The sequence below is a fragment of the Monoraphidium neglectum genome (assembly GCF_000611645.1).
Source record: "Monoraphidium neglectum strain SAG 48.87 unplaced genomic scaffold scaffold01173, whole genome shotgun sequence".
Lineage (NCBI taxonomy): Eukaryota > Viridiplantae > Chlorophyta > Chlorophyceae > Sphaeropleales > Selenastraceae > Monoraphidium > Monoraphidium neglectum.
In genome coordinates, this window is record NW_014012455.1 from 1 (window position 1) to 16132 (window position 16132).

The 16132-nt window shown below is 63.5% G+C and overlaps 2 protein-coding genes across 2 annotated transcripts; both read left to right on the forward strand.

Moving 5' to 3' along the window:
- Positions 1-4615: 4615 nt before the first annotated feature.
- MNEG_6908 (hypothetical protein) lies at positions 4616-8586 on the forward strand (the record flags this gene model as incomplete). The annotated part of the gene is made up of 7 exons (XM_014044618.1): positions 4616-5318; positions 5583-5949; positions 6105-6110; positions 6305-6893; positions 7188-7528; positions 7738-7852; positions 8074-8586. 7 exons carry the CDS (start codon positions 4616-4618, stop codon positions 8584-8586), a joined length of 2634 nt encoding a protein of 877 aa, XP_013900072.1.
- Positions 8587-10293: 1707 nt separating this feature from the next.
- On the forward strand, positions 10294-13722 carry MNEG_6909 (hypothetical protein; the record flags this gene model as incomplete). Its single annotated transcript, XM_014044619.1, has 9 exons — positions 10294-10338; positions 10576-10761; positions 10912-11002; positions 11356-11471; positions 11783-11833; positions 12213-12326; positions 12796-12852; positions 13209-13279; positions 13599-13722. The coding sequence occupies 9 exons, from the start codon at positions 10294-10296 to the stop codon at positions 13720-13722; spliced, it is 855 nt and encodes a 284-aa protein (XP_013900073.1).
- Between the last annotated feature and the right edge of the window lie 2410 nt (positions 13723-16132).

The following is a 16132-nucleotide window of genomic DNA, read 5'->3' on the forward strand; positions in this document are numbered from 1 at the left end:
GAGTGCGGGCGAGCGGTGGTTCATGGCGTCGACGGCGTGGCAAGCAGGTCGCAGGGCATTCAGAGCTTGATCACCGGGTGACACGATCACCTGACGCGCGTAGAACGTCTGCCAACTGATGGATCCCAACCCAAGTGCTGCTCCAGTCCTCTTGACCCACCCTCCACTTTGCCCCGCTGCAACTGGACCCGCTGCAGCTTCACGGGGGACGCGTCCGTCCACGCCAAGTTCCGCAACGTGCTGGCTGGCCACACGATCGTGGGACCCATTACAGTTATGCTGCCCGCCAACACCGGCGAGGTGGATTGCATTGCCTACATCAAGCTCCGGAAGGTCACACACACCCCTTGATGCGGTGCAGCACCCTTGGGGCCAGGCCCGTCGTACAGTGCCAGCTGCCAGCTGGCCCTCACCGAGGGCCTGGCGGGGGAGCCTGGGGGGCGGGGCGCGCCATGAGCGAGGCCGCGCGAAGTAATTGATTTACAATGTGGCGGTGTCGGTGTCTGCTGCCCCGCACCTGTGCCAGCGCAGAGGTGCCATGGGGGGAGGGGGCGGCTCGGCTCCTCCCTGAAGGCTGCCACACGTTGACAGAGGTGCCACCCTCTGAGCTTGACTGTGCCAAACTTACAGCAGGATGGACATTTCGGATCGTTTCATGGGTGTCTTGTGAGCCGTTTGCCCCCCACCCTGCTCGTCAGGCGGCGGTCGACTAAAAAATCCGTATGCCCAGGGGTCATGCCGCTGTGTGCGGCTGTGCATTGCATCGCAAGCGTTGAAGCGTGAGTGTGTGTCTGTCTCCAAGCCGTGCCTGGTTCGCTTGGCCGGTTAACTTCGTATGCACTGCCGTGACCAGCAACCTGTGCGTGCCTTGAAGTGCTTTGACCAACTGCTGTTGTCCGCGCTGCCACCTTGCCCCATCAGGGTTGAGGGTTGTGTGTATCACTGTTTTACTCTGCCATTGTGAGACCATCGCATCAGCCCGCGCGTGTTCAAAACCGCTGTGACTAACCGCTGTTGCCCATGCTGCCACCTTGCAAGTTATGGTTGAGGGTTGAGGGTTCAGGGAATAATACAGCAATGCTTTACGCGGCTCCGACAAGGCTGTCGCGCACTCATCGCTGTGGCTTTGGGTTGCCCTGCTGCACATGGACAGCGGACCATGCACGCTGCGCCACGTTTGACCAGCCCCCTTCCCCATGGTTTTGGCGCCAGTCGTGGGTACTTGTGTTGCGGTTTGCTCGCTCTCTTGGGGAACCTGGCGCCCTCGCCAAAAAAATGTAAAATCCAAAAATTGTCAGTTGTGGAGGCCCACGGTGGGGTCCATGCAATGCTTGTCCGGGGGCAAAATGGGGCTAGCGTGCATATTGATTGGCCGCGCAACTTTGCAGCTGTCACAGGAATGGCAGCAGCACGGCGTCCAGCTATGGCATTGCACTGCATTCAAAATGAACTTTCTGGCGCTCAAGCAGCCTGGGCTTTCTGGCCCTCAGTCAACATGAGCGAGCAGGCTTGTGGGATAGACCTCTGTACATGCAAGCATGCGAGCTTTTTCCTATCATGGGGGACATAGTGCGTGACGCAGTTCACTTTGCTCGGCTGGCGCACGCCTCAACGCAAAAGAACCACCCGTCAGCACGGTGTCCACGATGACCCTGGTGCATGTGGCGAAGAGGATTCCAAAGACATGGCATGTTATGACCACGCTGAGATTGCACTTGCCCGCAGATTGAAGCAGCATGCTATGTGGGACCACGACTGAGTTGGGCGGGCGGCCGTTCAGGTGGGCACCCTCCACACAGCAGTTTCAGCAGCCCCGCAGCTGGCCTTCGACCATCAGCGCGATTGTTCTTGTACATATTCCCCTGCCAGCCTTTATTCAGTGTGCTGCTCTGCGAAACGCGCGCTGTACTTTGGATCTCGTGTAGATCAGGCACGGCCGCAGCTCTGTTTCCAGCGCAAAATACAAGTAATCAGATATAGAGTATAAATTGGCGTCGTGCTCGTGCGACCACGCGACGAGAAGCGTGACCGCCCGGCCCACACGGCCGCGGCGCACATCGTGCGCACGCACTTCAGGCCCACATCAGCTGCAATGGCGGAGACGCTGGAGTGCGTCTCCATCCACGGACCCACGCTGGCGGTGCTGCTGCAGTCTGTGATAACCTCTGAGCGCGCCTGTGACGGCCTGCTGTTTGGCAGCGTGACTACCAGGCGCTCGGTGCAGGCGCACGACGCCCATGGTGGGTGCCCGGTCACGGGCAGGTGCGCTCCAGCTCGGCGCCCCAGCTCGGGCACACAGACTTGAAAGCAGCAACGTCCACCCTGGAAATTCAATTTTGGTAGGCCGCATCCCTCGCAAGGCCTTGCGCCATGTGCGTGCTGCTGCACCAGCACAACAAGACGTGCGCCGCCCATACAATTCGTCAGTTGCACCCTTTGCTCTCGTACGCGCAGAGGCCGTGTCGACCGAGGAGCACACCGCTCTGATAACAGGCACCCTGGCCTGCTGCAGCACGGGCAGCTTCTATGATGGGACGGGCGCCATAGATGGTGGGGCGCAGCGGCGACACCGGCGAGCGCCTCCCAGCAACCATCAGGCCTGCAGCACGCGGCCCAGCGGCTGGCAATTGAGAACACGCTCGCAGGGTGTTGTACAAGTCAGAACAACCCCTTTCGCATGCTGGCAGCTGTCTCTTACTAGGGGCTCTGGCTCGCAGCAAACGCAGCCGGAGAGTGCTGGTGCGCGTTCCAGGCTGGCCTGCGCGCCAGCCGTCCCCCCCTCCCATTATGCGCGCACGCCTCGCAACGCCCCGCAGGCGCACGCTTGGTGGAGCTCTGCGCCGGCGCAAAGGCCTCGGTCAGTGCAGCGCCCACGCCTGCGCCCGCGCCAACGGGCGTGGCGTCCGAGGTCCTTGGCTGGTTCTCCTACCGGCCCGCCACCATAGAGCAGCCCTCTGCCCGCGAGGCCGCCGTGACAGCCGCGCTGCAGAGCCACCTGACGACCGCCGCCGCAGCGGCCATGACAGGGGCGGCCACGAAGCGGCGCCAGCAGCAGCCGCCTTTGTTGGACGCTGGGGGCTGGGCGAGGCGGCCGGTTGTGTTTTTGCTGATCACGAGTGGCACCCAGCATGGCGGCGCAACTCTGCACCTCAGCTATCGCTGCCATCAGCTGCCGGGCCTGCAGGCCGCGGCCGACGGCGGCGGCGGCAGCAGCAGCAGCGGCAGTGGCAGCAGGCAGCCCTCCCAAGGCGGTGCGGGCTCTCGCCTGGGGGCAGGCGAGGGCGGCGCGCTCCATGCAACAGAGCTGCGAGTTATCAACCTGGGGAAGCTGCTCAGCGCCGCCCACGGTTGCGCGCCATTCGAGACGCCCGCGCTGTCGTCGACGCTGTCTTGTGGCGCGTGGCTGCCGGCGGCAGCGGAGAGGCGGCTTCGGGAGGCGGCGGCAGGGGCGGCGGGGGAGGCAGCGGAGGCGTTGTGCGGCGCACTGCTGGCTGAGCTGCGGGAGCTGAGCGGCCAGGTTGGGGCGGGAGTCGGGGGGAGGGGAGGTTGAGGTTGGAAGGGTTGGGCTCGAGCGACTGCCACGTCCTGGTGTCACAATCACGCGGGGCGGCCAACGCCGCGCTGCAACTCGCAAATCTGGAGGGCGCTCGCAACTCCCAGGGCCTGGCATTCCTCGGGCCCAAACCCGTCCCTGCCTCCCCGACCGCCCCCCCCCCCGGAACCGGTGCCCGCCGCCACCGCCAGGTCGGCGCCAGCGCCGCGAGTGTCGCGGCCGCCAAGGAGCGGAATGAGAGACTGCTGCTGCGAATACGAGCGGCAGGGGCGGGAGCAGCAGCGGGGACATGAGTCAGATGCGTCAGCTCGGGTGCACGCAGACGTAGTCATCGCGGTCCTAGTAAGCTGCGACACCCGCCCAACACGCAGCGCTGTCCGGCTGCGCCCCTGCTTCCCGCGGCAGCCGTCTTCGCATCAAGTCCGGATCGCAACGGTCTGAAGTCGGGGCTCGTGCGCTCGCACGCGCCGCGCTGCTGCCGCAGGCGCCGCCCAAAGAAGGGGGGGTGCCTCACCCTGACTCCTGATGCGACCAGCGAATGGGGCGGGGGGCCGTCCAGGCTGAGTCGGCAGGGTGTACCTCACCTGGGCTTTGGAGCAGTTGCAAGGCCTCGAGCGGTTGCGAGGCGTCGAGGGGCTGGGCTTGCTCTGGAAACGGCGCACCTCCCCTGGGTCCACCCCAGTGCCCCGGCGGCACCACCAGTCGTCAACCATCACACGCGCCACGCCCCGCTGTGACCCCACGGTTTGGAGCTGGCCTGGCGCTAGCTTAGGCCACAGATTCAGCGCTGTATGTAATGAAGTGTGCATCGGCCAAACCGCGGCGGATTACAAAGGGGGTAATGTGCAGCAACTGACTTCGCAGGTGAGTTCCCCTGGCAAGGGGAATCCCTCTGACACATTGCTGTGAACCAGTGACCCTACTCCGCCTAGTACGAAGCCGACCAACGTTAGCACCCTGCACACCCGCTTGATCCCTAGACGCGCTGGTTGTAAGCTCGACTGGAGTTCAGGTGCACGGCACGGGCACACGCCAGCCTTTGGGCTGGCTCCTGTGTCGGCCATGACTAGAAGGCTTCTAGGCTGTGTGTTTGGCCTCATCTTGCTGGCTCACCCGCTGCTGGCGGACGACGCCAGTGACCAGGACCTGCCGCGGCCCGAGTTCACTAGTGCTGAGCGGGCCAGAAAGCTGTCGGCAAACGTAGATTCGGGGTACATAGTACTTCTCAACAGCAAAACTGTGGTTGCGTCGGCCTACGCGGCGTTCACAGCCGCCCACCCACGCAGCAGCTCGCTCGCCGCAGCCACCGCGTCTGAAGCAGTCACCTCTCTGGAGGCGGGCGCGGCATCAACGCCGACTTCGGCCGCAGCCCAGGTGTCTGATGAGGCGCAGAAACGGTTCAGCGAGCATGCTGCCATACTGCAGGAGGTCGTCGGCGGCGGCGCCACTTCCACCGCGCCGTTCTTCCCGCTCTCAGCGTCCGCGGCGCCCAGCAGCAGCGCGCGCCCTGCGGGGCCCCGGATGCTGCAGCAGTTTGCGTACGTAGCAAACGGCTTCTCGGTGGCGGGCCTGAGCGAGGAGCAGGTGGCGCGGCTCAGGGCGCGCCCGGACGTCAAGTCGGTCACCCGCAACGCCTTTGCTGTCCCGTTGACCGTCACCACCCCAAACTTCCTCGGCCTCGCCGGCCCAGGAAATGTGTGGGAGAAGGAGTTTGGGGGTCCCAGAGCAGCTGGCGCCGGCGTCCTGATTGGCGTCATCGACACAGGTGGGGACGTGTAGGCGGCCAACTGCGGCAACCACGCGCCCAAATGAAATTTCCGTGCACATAAAAATCCCCGCACGGTTGGGCACCCGCATCCACCCGCTGATTGAAACGATCGACAGCCCTCCCGCCTGGACGGCTCTCTCAACCACCACAAAACCTTTCTGGGTGCAGGTGCGGGTGCACCAAGGCTGCGCACATGCTCCAGAACGTTTCCAGTGCACGCACGCCTTCCCCAGTGCCCCCTCCTGCTCCCCCTTGCCCCAGGCACCACTCCATCGTCGGTCTCCTTTGCGAGCGCCGCCGCGGGCGGCTCGCCCGCCGGCAGCGCAGTGAGCTACGACCTTGACAGCAGCGCGTGCTCCGAGCCGGGCACATGCACCGCTGGCAAGCTGGTCGCGTGCCGGGCCTTCCAGCAGGATTTTGTCGCCAGCTTTGCGGGCGACCCCGCTTACGCCGTGGACCCAAAAGATCTCAGCAGCTGCACTGACTACAGCGGTCACGGCACCCACACGACGTCAACCGCGGGCGGCGACTTTGGCGTGTTGGCGGTGTCCAACCAGGCCAAGCTGTCGGAGGGCGGCATGAGCGGCATGGCGCCAGGCGCGGGCGTGGCGTCATACAAGGCGCTCTGGTGCGCAATCGTGCCCACTAGCCTGCGGGCTGGCTGGCCGGGAGGCTATTGAGCTTTGTGTCCCGGTGTGCGGGTGCTGCGCCAAGCCCACCGGATGGTACAGAGGCTTGGCTTTGGGCATCCCCCTTCTGCACTCCTCCCCTCCTCCGCGGCAGCAGCAGGTGCGGCAGCAGGCGCGGCAGCAGCAACAGAAGTGAAAGCAGCAGCGGTAACAGCAGCCGCAGCACCACCAAAAATTACCTGGCAGTATCTGTTACATAACGGTCCCCTGTTTTGCTTTCAGGCTCGCTTCCCCCACCTCCCTGCTCTACGATTGACCGAGATGACACGCCGCCTGTGCCACCCCACCCCGCAGGTTCATCACCGACAAGTCGAACAACGACACTTTCCCCACAGGCACTTCCGGCGACATCGTGGCGGCCATCGAGAAGGCGGTCCTCGACGGCGTCGACGTGCTATCCCTCTCCCTCGGGTTTGGTGACACCCCAGCTTTCCACGGAAACGAGCCGCTGTACGAGGCGTTCAGGGGCGCCGCAGTCGCGGGCGTCTTCATCGCTGCCGCGGCGGGCAACAGCGGCAACTCGGCGGGCACCGTGGAGAACAACCTGCCGTTCATCACGACAGTGGCGGCCGGCTCCCACGACCGCGACATTGTTGCCACGGCGACCGTCAACGGCGCAGAGTATGTCGGCGCTTCATCGACTTTGCTGCCGGCTGGGCCCGCGGGCGTCTACTATGCGGGCGACGCCGACGCGACGGGCAGCCTCTGCATCGGCGGGACGCTGACCTCCGCCGCGGCCGGGAAGATCGTGCTGTGCAAGCGAGGCCAGAATGACAGGGTGGCGAAGAGCAGGGAGGTGCTGCGCGCGGGTGGTGTCGGCATGGTCCTTTTCAACGTGGCGGGCGGCCTCACCAACCTCGAGCCAGATGTGAGCGCGCCGGGGGTGGGGGTGAGGGACCGAAATCATTGACAGCGCAAATGCTCTCAAGATTGGCCGATGCCACCGCATGGACTCCAACCTCGCGCGAGGGGTAAAGGTGTTTGCTTTTCTTTGCTCTGCATGGCGGTCCCCCTGGCGCATGCCGCCATCGCCCTTAGCGTCGCCCACACACCGTACCCCACAGCCCGAAAGCCAGAATCGACTGTTTGAAGCCTTTCCCCTTCATGCTTCTCTTCCCAGCGTGCTCCCACCGAACACTCGATAAAAACACAACCCCGCACCCATCACCCCGCGCAGGACCACTCCGTGCCGACCGTCCACCTCAGCGCAGAGGACGGCGCGGCCGTCCTCGCGTCCTACCTCGCCGCCCCCGCGACCTCCGTCGGCGCCGTCTCTGCGCGCCGCATCGTGTCCACCAAGGAGGCCCCGCTGGTGGCCGCCTTCTCGTCGCGAGGGCCAGCCGCCGCCGAGAAGGGCGCGCTGCTCAAGCCAGACATCATGGCGCCCGGCGTGGCGGTGTTTGCGGCGGCGCCGAGGGATTCGCAAAGCAACAATACGGGGCAGACGCTGAGCGGGACGTCCATGGCGACGCCGCACATCGCGGGCATCGCCGCCCTTATCCGTGCCAAGCACCCAACGTGGGTTTCTGGTCGGCGTCGTGCCGCACTGTGACAATGCTGCCTTGCTGCTAAGTTGCCGGGGCGCTCGGTAGGTTGATTTTGTCCTGGTGCTTAGCCATGCGCCACTCTGACACTGCTGTGTTTTTGCAATACGAGGAGTGGCCCTGATGCCTTCAAGGCCCCGCGGGCCATGCTCACCTCCTTGCCGCCTTGGCCCTGTCACGCAGATGGGGCCCCATGGCCGTAAAGAGTGCTATGATGACATCAGCCAGCCAGGTCACAAACAAGGGCAACCCCATCGATGGCACACCCTTTGCTTACGGCGCGGGGCACATTGACCCGGTGTGTGGGTGGGCCGAGAAAGTGGGAGTGGTGTTGCGATCGCACCGTGCACAGCATCTGTGCAGCCAGGCTTTGCGCCTGCTCCCATGTCACTCTGCGGACACGGCACTGAAGGATGGGGAACGGTCTGCTGCACGTTGCCTGCCAACTTTCCACCCCTAAATCCCTCTGCGCCTGGCGCATCCAAGCTAACACGCCCTGCAATCGCCGACCGCCTGCAGGCGCGCGCCCTGAACCCCGGCCTGGTCTACGACTCCCAACCGAGGAATTGGGACATCTACACGTGTGCCGCCTCCCCCTTCGCGCGCTCTGCCGCCTGCAAGGCCCTATGCAAGCCCGCCAAGCTGTGCTCCCGCCCCCAGGCCCTGCGAGACTTCAACACCCCATCCTTCTCCTTCCCAAACCTCACGTGCACACAGCGCCGCGTCAAGGTCACTGCCAAGCGCACCGTCGCCTTTGCCGGCACCGGCGCGGCCACATTCAGCGCAAAGTTCTCGCTGCCACCCCTGTTCACGGCGTCGGTCAAGGTGGCCAAGGTGGGCAGGGGCAAGGCGGCCGCTCAGACCAGCAAGACGCAGCTGCAGGTCAAGGCCGCGGGCGACAAGAGGGACTTCACGGTCACACTCGTGGCCGGGCCGAAGGCGCCCCTGGGCTGGAGCTTCGGCAGCCTGGTCTGGACGGACAGCGGCGGTGTGTACACCGTGCGCACCCCCATTGCGATTCAGTGCGTGTGACAGGGCGGCGGAAGGCATGCCCAAGCGCACGTGTAGCAAACTGCATAGCAATTGCGCAGCGTGTATCCAGCAATCGTACGTGTGTGCAAACATACAGCAAACGAGGCTTGGCAAGGCCCACCCCGGTCATGCACGCTACAGCGAGGCGTGGGCTGGGTGCTATCCCCGTGGCCAGGCTTCCTCGGCAGGGTTGAGTGCTAATCTCCACTTGGGTTTGCATATTTTTACCTGAGCCGACATGTTGCGTGTACATTGAGCAACGTCGTGCGCACTAGCCGCCCGTTTGACGGCACACGGCGGTGCGCGCTCATAGGCTGGTGCGCAGCACCCGGCAAGGTGCGAGTGATTCAACCGCCTCTGCGGTCTGTTTCCATGCAGGTCTTTTGATTACAAATCACGTTAATCAATTCACAGCACAGCAAGTGATGGGCCGAGCACAGCGCTTTGCGATTTTTGGGCGCCATACCTGCGCGACTGCCGTTGATCCCCTCCATGCATGTTACAGCAGCGCCTGCACATACAGATGCACACCCAGCGCTTCTCTTTATTGCGGCGTGTCATGCAGGCAGTTGCCTGCTGCTAATCGCGCTGCTGCTGGGACCCTGTCGTGGTTTGCACGGGGGCTATTTGGTCCCGAGCAGTACATTCTTCACTCATTCCAGCAATCTGGCACAGGGACACTGGCCACACTCACATTTGGCAAAGCACAGGCGCTCTGTGGACTCAGGGCAGCTGCATGTCTTTATTCAGTCTTGGCGCCTCGCTTCTGCAGTTCAAATCTCTTATCAACCCACATCGCTCAGGGCCTCAACATCTGGCCCACCTCATCTGGTGCCATGGAACGCTGCAACAAATCACCCATTGCAGCGCTCTTTGCATCCGTTAACACCTTGCGTGCATCTGTCTGAGTGCAAAACAGTTGTCGGTGAAGATCCCGTTGTACAGATGCATCCTGCCTATGCTGGTTATCCCCATGTAACCAGTGCAATTCGCTGGTTGTGCAGCAATCTTAGGGTGCCTCCATGCAAATGCAAGCGAGTGCGCACCTTGGAGCGAGTGGCTGCGCACGAGGAGCGCAACAATCCAATTAGCAAACAAAAGAAATTGACAGGCTACCTCAACTGCCTCCGACTCGCAAGCAGCCGCAGCTGTCTCACCGGGACGTTCAGCAGCACACGTGTGGCATGCAGCGGAATGCAAGAAGCGAGTGTGGTATCTCCTGCCCCCCAAAAAACCACCTCTGAGCATGCAGGCAGTGGCGAGTACGCGGCCAAGGTGCACCAGACATTGTTGCTCGTTGGCCAAGGTGTCACTACGTACGTCACCCAGTGTTGCACTGTTCAAAAACCAGCACACCCTCCTACTTCCAGCAAACTTATTTCGAGTGGGGCAGGGATACCCCACTTGCTTTGTGCACTCCGCTGGTTGCCGCACACCTGCTCCTTTGATCCCCGGTGAGACGGTGACGGCCGACTACGACTCCAAGGTAGTTGAGGTATACTTCTATTTCTCCTTATGATTGATCCAGGTCCTGACACTCTTCTCTGATTCTTTGGTCGCCTCGCATGCCACTGTGCTGAAATCGGCAATTCAGCGCAGATCAAACTGAATTCTGGCCACAAATTTGGCGTATATAATATATAGTCGTTTGTGCAATCAATCATGTTTATCTCAACTAGGAGTCCGGCTGGGCTGGTGATAATGACGATGGCGATCTTCGCCGTGTCGCAGGTTGCGTATGCAGTGCCACTGGTGCGTCGGCACAAACGCTGTCTATATAAGGCGCCAGGGCAGGCTTTGGGCTGCGCACGCCTGGCTGAAGATTGGGCCGAGGGGCGCCTGTGAAGTCAGAGCTGGAGGATCCAGGTTTCCGGTTTCACGAACAGCTCGCTGTGGCTTGCGGCGGGTTATACATATGAAGAGAGCTGAATCAGGAGCAAGGAAGGCTTTTTCATGGAAGCAAACGCCCCTCTTAACCCTCCTTCGCAGGCGGACCCCGCCCGGCCGTACCTGAACCCGGAGCCGCCTGCCACACCGCAAGCGCGCGCGTGGCAGGCGCCACCACAGGGCGCTGCCTTCCAGTACCAGCTCAGCGAACAGTTCTCGGCGGCGTCCAACACCGTCGCGGGGGTCTCTGTGTACTTCGTTGACCTGTTTGACACCCCAGAGGCAGAGGTGAGGGCGGCGTGCCCCCTAGGGCCCTGCCACCACACGCGCCAAAAAGCGGCCCGGCCTGCGGCGCAGGTGCTGCCTGTTCGCAGAAGCCAGGCTGATATGCGGCCATAGACCTGCTCTGTACATTGAAGGTGGGCCGTGACGCCGCAGAGCTGCCAATGGCCGCCGCCCTTCTCATCCACGGCGGTCTACGCGTCCGGGTGCGCCGACGCATGCCTCGCACAGCAACAAGCAATCATATGTGCGCGCCTCGCCCCGCCCCTGGCCGCCTCGCCCCACCCGGCGCGGCGTCCTTGCCAACTGTAGGTGTTGAACTTGCGAGCGGCGGGAAACTATCCCGTCTGCTACTTTTCTACCTCCTATGAGAGCTGTGAGCACTGCTGTGTGCTGGGAGCGGGGGGCGCTGGGTGGGGGCCTGGACCGTGTCGACCCCTGTCACCCCGTTTCGGCGGCAAATCCCCCTTCTCAGCTGAACTGGCCTGGCACGGCTCTGATTCGCCCAGCCTCTTGGCATTGCGAGTTGCCTGGGAAGCATACAGCCTTGAACCATCACCCACCCGCCACGGCCCCGCGTCTACCTGCGTCCGCGCCCAGGGCGCGATGACGTGGCAGCCTTCCCCCCACTGGCCCTGGGCAAGGGCATGGAGGGTTGGTCAGGGGAGCGCTGGGTGGACGTGCGCAGCCCCGACATCAGGGCCGTCGCCAGAACGGTGAGCCGGGGCATTCTAGGCTCAACTCTTGCGCCAGCGATTCCAAAAACCACGACAAACAAGCAGGTGTGCGTGCAAGCAGGCGTGCGTATGTGCGTGTAACCGTGTAAGCGTGTTGGCGCGAGAGTGCCCGTGTGCATACGCACACGTGTGTGCGTGCGTGCGTGCGGGTTGTATGCTTGCACTTTGCGCTCACTGCGCTGCACCTGCACCTGCACCCGTTGAAGCTGGATCCTTTCTGTCGTCCCACAGCGTCGCCGCTGCTCCTCGCCTCAGCACGACTGCCGCACCCTCGCAACCCCCTGTGGCAGCGCATGGAGCTCTGCAAGAAGAAGGGCTTCCTGGCCGTTGACCCGGACAACGTGAGGCTTTGACAGCGCAGGCAGCGAAAACATCCTTGCGTGTACTCAGTGCATTTGTGTTGCGTTAGTTGGGGGATGTTCGTTGGGGGGTGGTTGGTGTCCCTGCTACCAGCTGCAGGGTCAGGACCTGCTGGACCAGCCTGCATCAAGCATTGCACGGATCATGAGATGACGAGTCGATTAAGCGCGATCGCTCCCATCCATGCCGCTCCTGGGTCTGCGCCCAGCCGGCGCCACAGCTTGGCATCGTCACAAGCGCCCACATGTGCTGGACCCGTTCCCTGTCTGCCTGCCGTCATACGCCCTCGGTTCGCCGCACCCTCGACCTCTGCCCGCCGTAAGAACGGCGCGCTCCCCCCTCCACCCCCCCTCTCAAAAGGTGGACCTATCGTCCACTGACACCGGGTTCAACCTCAGCCCGGCAGACCAGCTGGCGTTCATACAGTACCTGGCTGACACCGCCCACTCCCTGGGCCTGGCCTTCAGCCTCAAGGTGGGCGCAGCTGCCGCACCCCGCCCCAACCCACACAGACAGCCCCGCCTTGACCCACACGCGGGGCGGCAAGCGGCTGACCGCTAAGGTGCGCTCGGCTGTGCTGGCAGTGCGCTATGAATTGAATCGTCTGGCTGCCGGATGCGCCCCGCCAGCCCCCAAGGGCGGGGCGTTGCATACGCTAGCGATGCGCGACGTGCACGTTCTCAATCGGTGTAGGGCTGTGCAGCTGAGGCACCCTGCTCAGCCCAATGGCAAGGAGTTGCCGTGCCTGACGTATGGCTAGTCAACCGCCGCACACCAAGTTGCGCATAGACCAGACCAACCAGGGCGTCTTATTTGCTCATTAAAAGACACCCCCCCCAGCTCTGCTCCTTGCCCCACTTCCTCACACCCGCCTGCCCCTCTTAAACCCCCCCTCCCCGCTTCCGCCTTTGCCATCCCTGCCCCACCCCATCGATCCCCCCAGAACACCCCGGGCCAGCTGCAGCAGTTGGTGGGGTCCATTGACATGGCGGTCAATGAGGTGGGCCCGGGGCTGATGGGTGAAGGGCGCGTTGGTGGGCTGAGTAGGCAAATACCTTGGGACCACGCACAGCGCAGGGCAGGGGATGGGCAGTGGCGTCGGGGCAAGCCACGGCTGTGCAGTTACCTGGAGGTTAGTCAAATGAAACGGTCGCCAGGAAGGCACAGCCTGAGCCCTGCCTCCCGGGTCTGCGCACTTCGGGCACCCTCGGGACCGCCCGCCGGCTGTGCTGCCCTTCACGAGCGCTGCGGGCATCGGGTTGCGGCGGCAAGCCCAGGGGTCGGTGCTGCGGGTGTCTATCTGCGGTTGCCCCCTCCTGCTGACTGTGCACGCCTGCACGGGGTCGACCTCTTCAGGAGTGTGCCGAGTATGACGAGTGTGAAGCGTACACAGTGGTGCGGGACGCCGGGAAGCCGGTCTACAACATGTGAGCGGGGTGTGCCTGTCTGGACATGGTTGTGGGTGGGGTGAGGGTGAGGGTGTGGGTGTGGGTGTGGGTGTGGGTGTGAGTGGGTGGGTGCGTGTGTGGGTATGGACCCGGATGAGCGCATCAGTGCGTGTGTGCGTATGTGTGCATGCGGCTGTGCCTTCCAGCTGCGAGGGCCTGGATTTGCCTGCGTGCTTGGCCTGGGTTGCCGCTGCAAGCGTGCGAGGCCACGTACAGAGCAATTTGCAGTATGCCGGAAAGCCGCGCTCTCTGACCCTCACCCCCCCACCCCATCCTCGTCCCGCCCCCAAAATCGCAGCGAGTACAGCGAGCCTAGTTTTGACAAGCTCTGCGGCCGCGCCCCGACCCTGGGCATCACCAGCATCTTCAAGGATCGCGCCCTGGGTTTTCAGCCAAGGACGCCCTGCCCGGGCCAGACCTGAGCTGGCGGATCTGCAGTCACTGTCAGCATCGGTTGTCCCTGTGCGTCACGCACTCGGGCCCATGGGGACTCCTGCCACCAAAGACAGGGCCGTCAGGTACTGCTCAGTACATTGACTCGTTCCAGGTACTGTGTTGGTGAGGGTGGGGATTGTGGATTGAACGTTCATTGCGTGAAAGGCGACTCAGGGATGTTGACTGTAGGGTCGTTGGCTTTGGCTGCTGTGCGGTCCAGAGCAGAGGAGCGACGGCGCGACCCTGGGTGTGTTATTGCAGCACCGTTGCACTCAATGGGATGAGGAGGCCAGGGTGGAGGCCTGGGCACAATGTTTTGCCCGGCCACCACTCTGGGCACCCAATTAGTCATGCCTGCCGTGAGCATCAGCACCTCTGCATGCTTTGTTTGATTTCTTGGAACTTCAAATTGCTTCCCTGCTTTTGGGGGGGAGGGGGCACAACACACAGTGGGGGACAGCTTCCTGAGCCATCACCCCGCCAGACCCATTTTTATCGCCATTCGCTCATCCCTCATTAGACACATTGGGGCTTTGTGGACAGTTCTTACAAACTCACTGCTGCCAGGGGTGGCTTGCCATGCATGCACTGAAGCTGCATGCTGCCCACATGTTGCTGTTGAGCTTGTTTTTGGCCTAGAGTAATGGACCAAGTGAGCGCTTGTCCTTGCGTACAGTGCTGTTGATACCTAAATTGCTCCGCTTTGGTGGATTCTGCTGACCTGCCTTGGAACCGCAGCTTCCCTGCTGCCCCCATGGCTGTTAACAATTGGCTGCGAGCAGACAAGTGCGCCCAGTCCCAGCCAAAAGTATTTTCTCCCCCCAAGCAAAGATCCACAATGCGCGTCAACGATTTACAGCGGCGAAACCACAGACTCGTGTAGCCATACATCTCGCTCACTCAAGCTCAAACCCCTCGCCTCGAGTGGGCGCGTCCAAAACGCTCAGCTGCCTGCGCTACGTCCGGTGCGGGCCGCTGTTCAGAGGGAGGAAGGGCGATCCATGCGAAGCAACCAATAAGGGGGCCGGCAGGGGCAAGAGCGGCTGAAGGCCGGCCTGGGGCCAGCTGCGGAAGGGCCGGCCCAGGCGCAACAGCCGACAGTCAGCGGGCTCGGCTCAAGTCAAAAAGCGGACGTGCCAGGCCAGGCCAGACCAGCTGCCGCGCTGCAACACAACTCGCCCGTCCAGACAAGACAGCCCCGCGCTGTCTATGGCCGGCCGAGGGGAAGCCGACAGGGAGGCACAGCTGCAACGTGAGCCTTGGGGCGCCCCTCAGCCGGCCGCCTGATCCCATCTCAAATCTGAATCAGTCCAGAGACGCGCGTTCTCAGCCACACAGTTGATGAAAAAGCAAGGCGTGACGCGGCAGCGCAAATAGGCGCATGCCCGCCGGCCTGTGGAAGAAGGGTCGTGCAGCCCAACGGCGCCCGAAGCGATCCCGCCCGCACGTGTGCTAAGCAGAGGCATGGCCGGCCCAGGCGCATGGGACCGGATGCGGCGCCGCAGTGCGCTCTGCGCGGCGGCATGGGTCAAGGCGCACACAGGCGCGCATTCGCACACCTGCAAACGCGCGCCGGAATGAGGCGGGCGCGGAGAGGCGTGGGGGCGCGCCGCCCTTCGCATGTACTCCGCTGCAAACTCAAACGCTTTGAGCAGAACGAGGTCTGCCCGCAGCGCAGCCGAGCGATGGCCACCCACAGCGCGCACCAGGCCGCATGCCAGCGCTTCAGCAATTCGTGTGTGGATGCGTGTGCGTATAGCGTTGCTTGTGCGGGCGCCCATGAGGGCGCCCCATGTTGCGTCGGGACGGGCGCCCCAGGTGCACGGCCAGGCCACTGCAGTGGATGGCGGCGCTCCAAAGCCACGCGCGCCGCCTGCCCCCGCGCCTGAGCGTCGCAACAACACACGCAACCACCCCCCTGCACGCGTTCTTCACATCTCTCAGCAAAATAAAAGCGACGAGGGCGCGGGCGCCCGGTGTGGCGCCGGGGCGCGCTTGGAGGGCCCAACAACGAGAGAGGCGGGGGAGAGGCGGTGGTGGCGCGGGCACCCCTCGCGCCGCGATGGGCGCACGCCCGCAGCAAATTCCGTCATGGCACAAAGAGAGGGAGAGGCGGGGGCGCGCGCGCGCGCGCGCAGCGGCGGTTGGTTGTGGGGCGTATGCTACACTCTCTCGTCACGGCAACGGCAGGGGCGGCGCCCAGTGGGCAGGGCGCGGCGTTGCTGGTTGCGTTCGTTGAGGCTCCGGTGGTGCTGGGGCACCGGCAAAGGGGGCGGCACCGCTTGAGAGAGATGGGGGGCCGGTCGGGCGGTCAGCGCCGCGCCCATTGCACAGAAAACCTGCCGCCTCAGTGCGCGTGCCCAGGCCACTCGGCGCCTCCTGTGGGCAGCGCGGGGC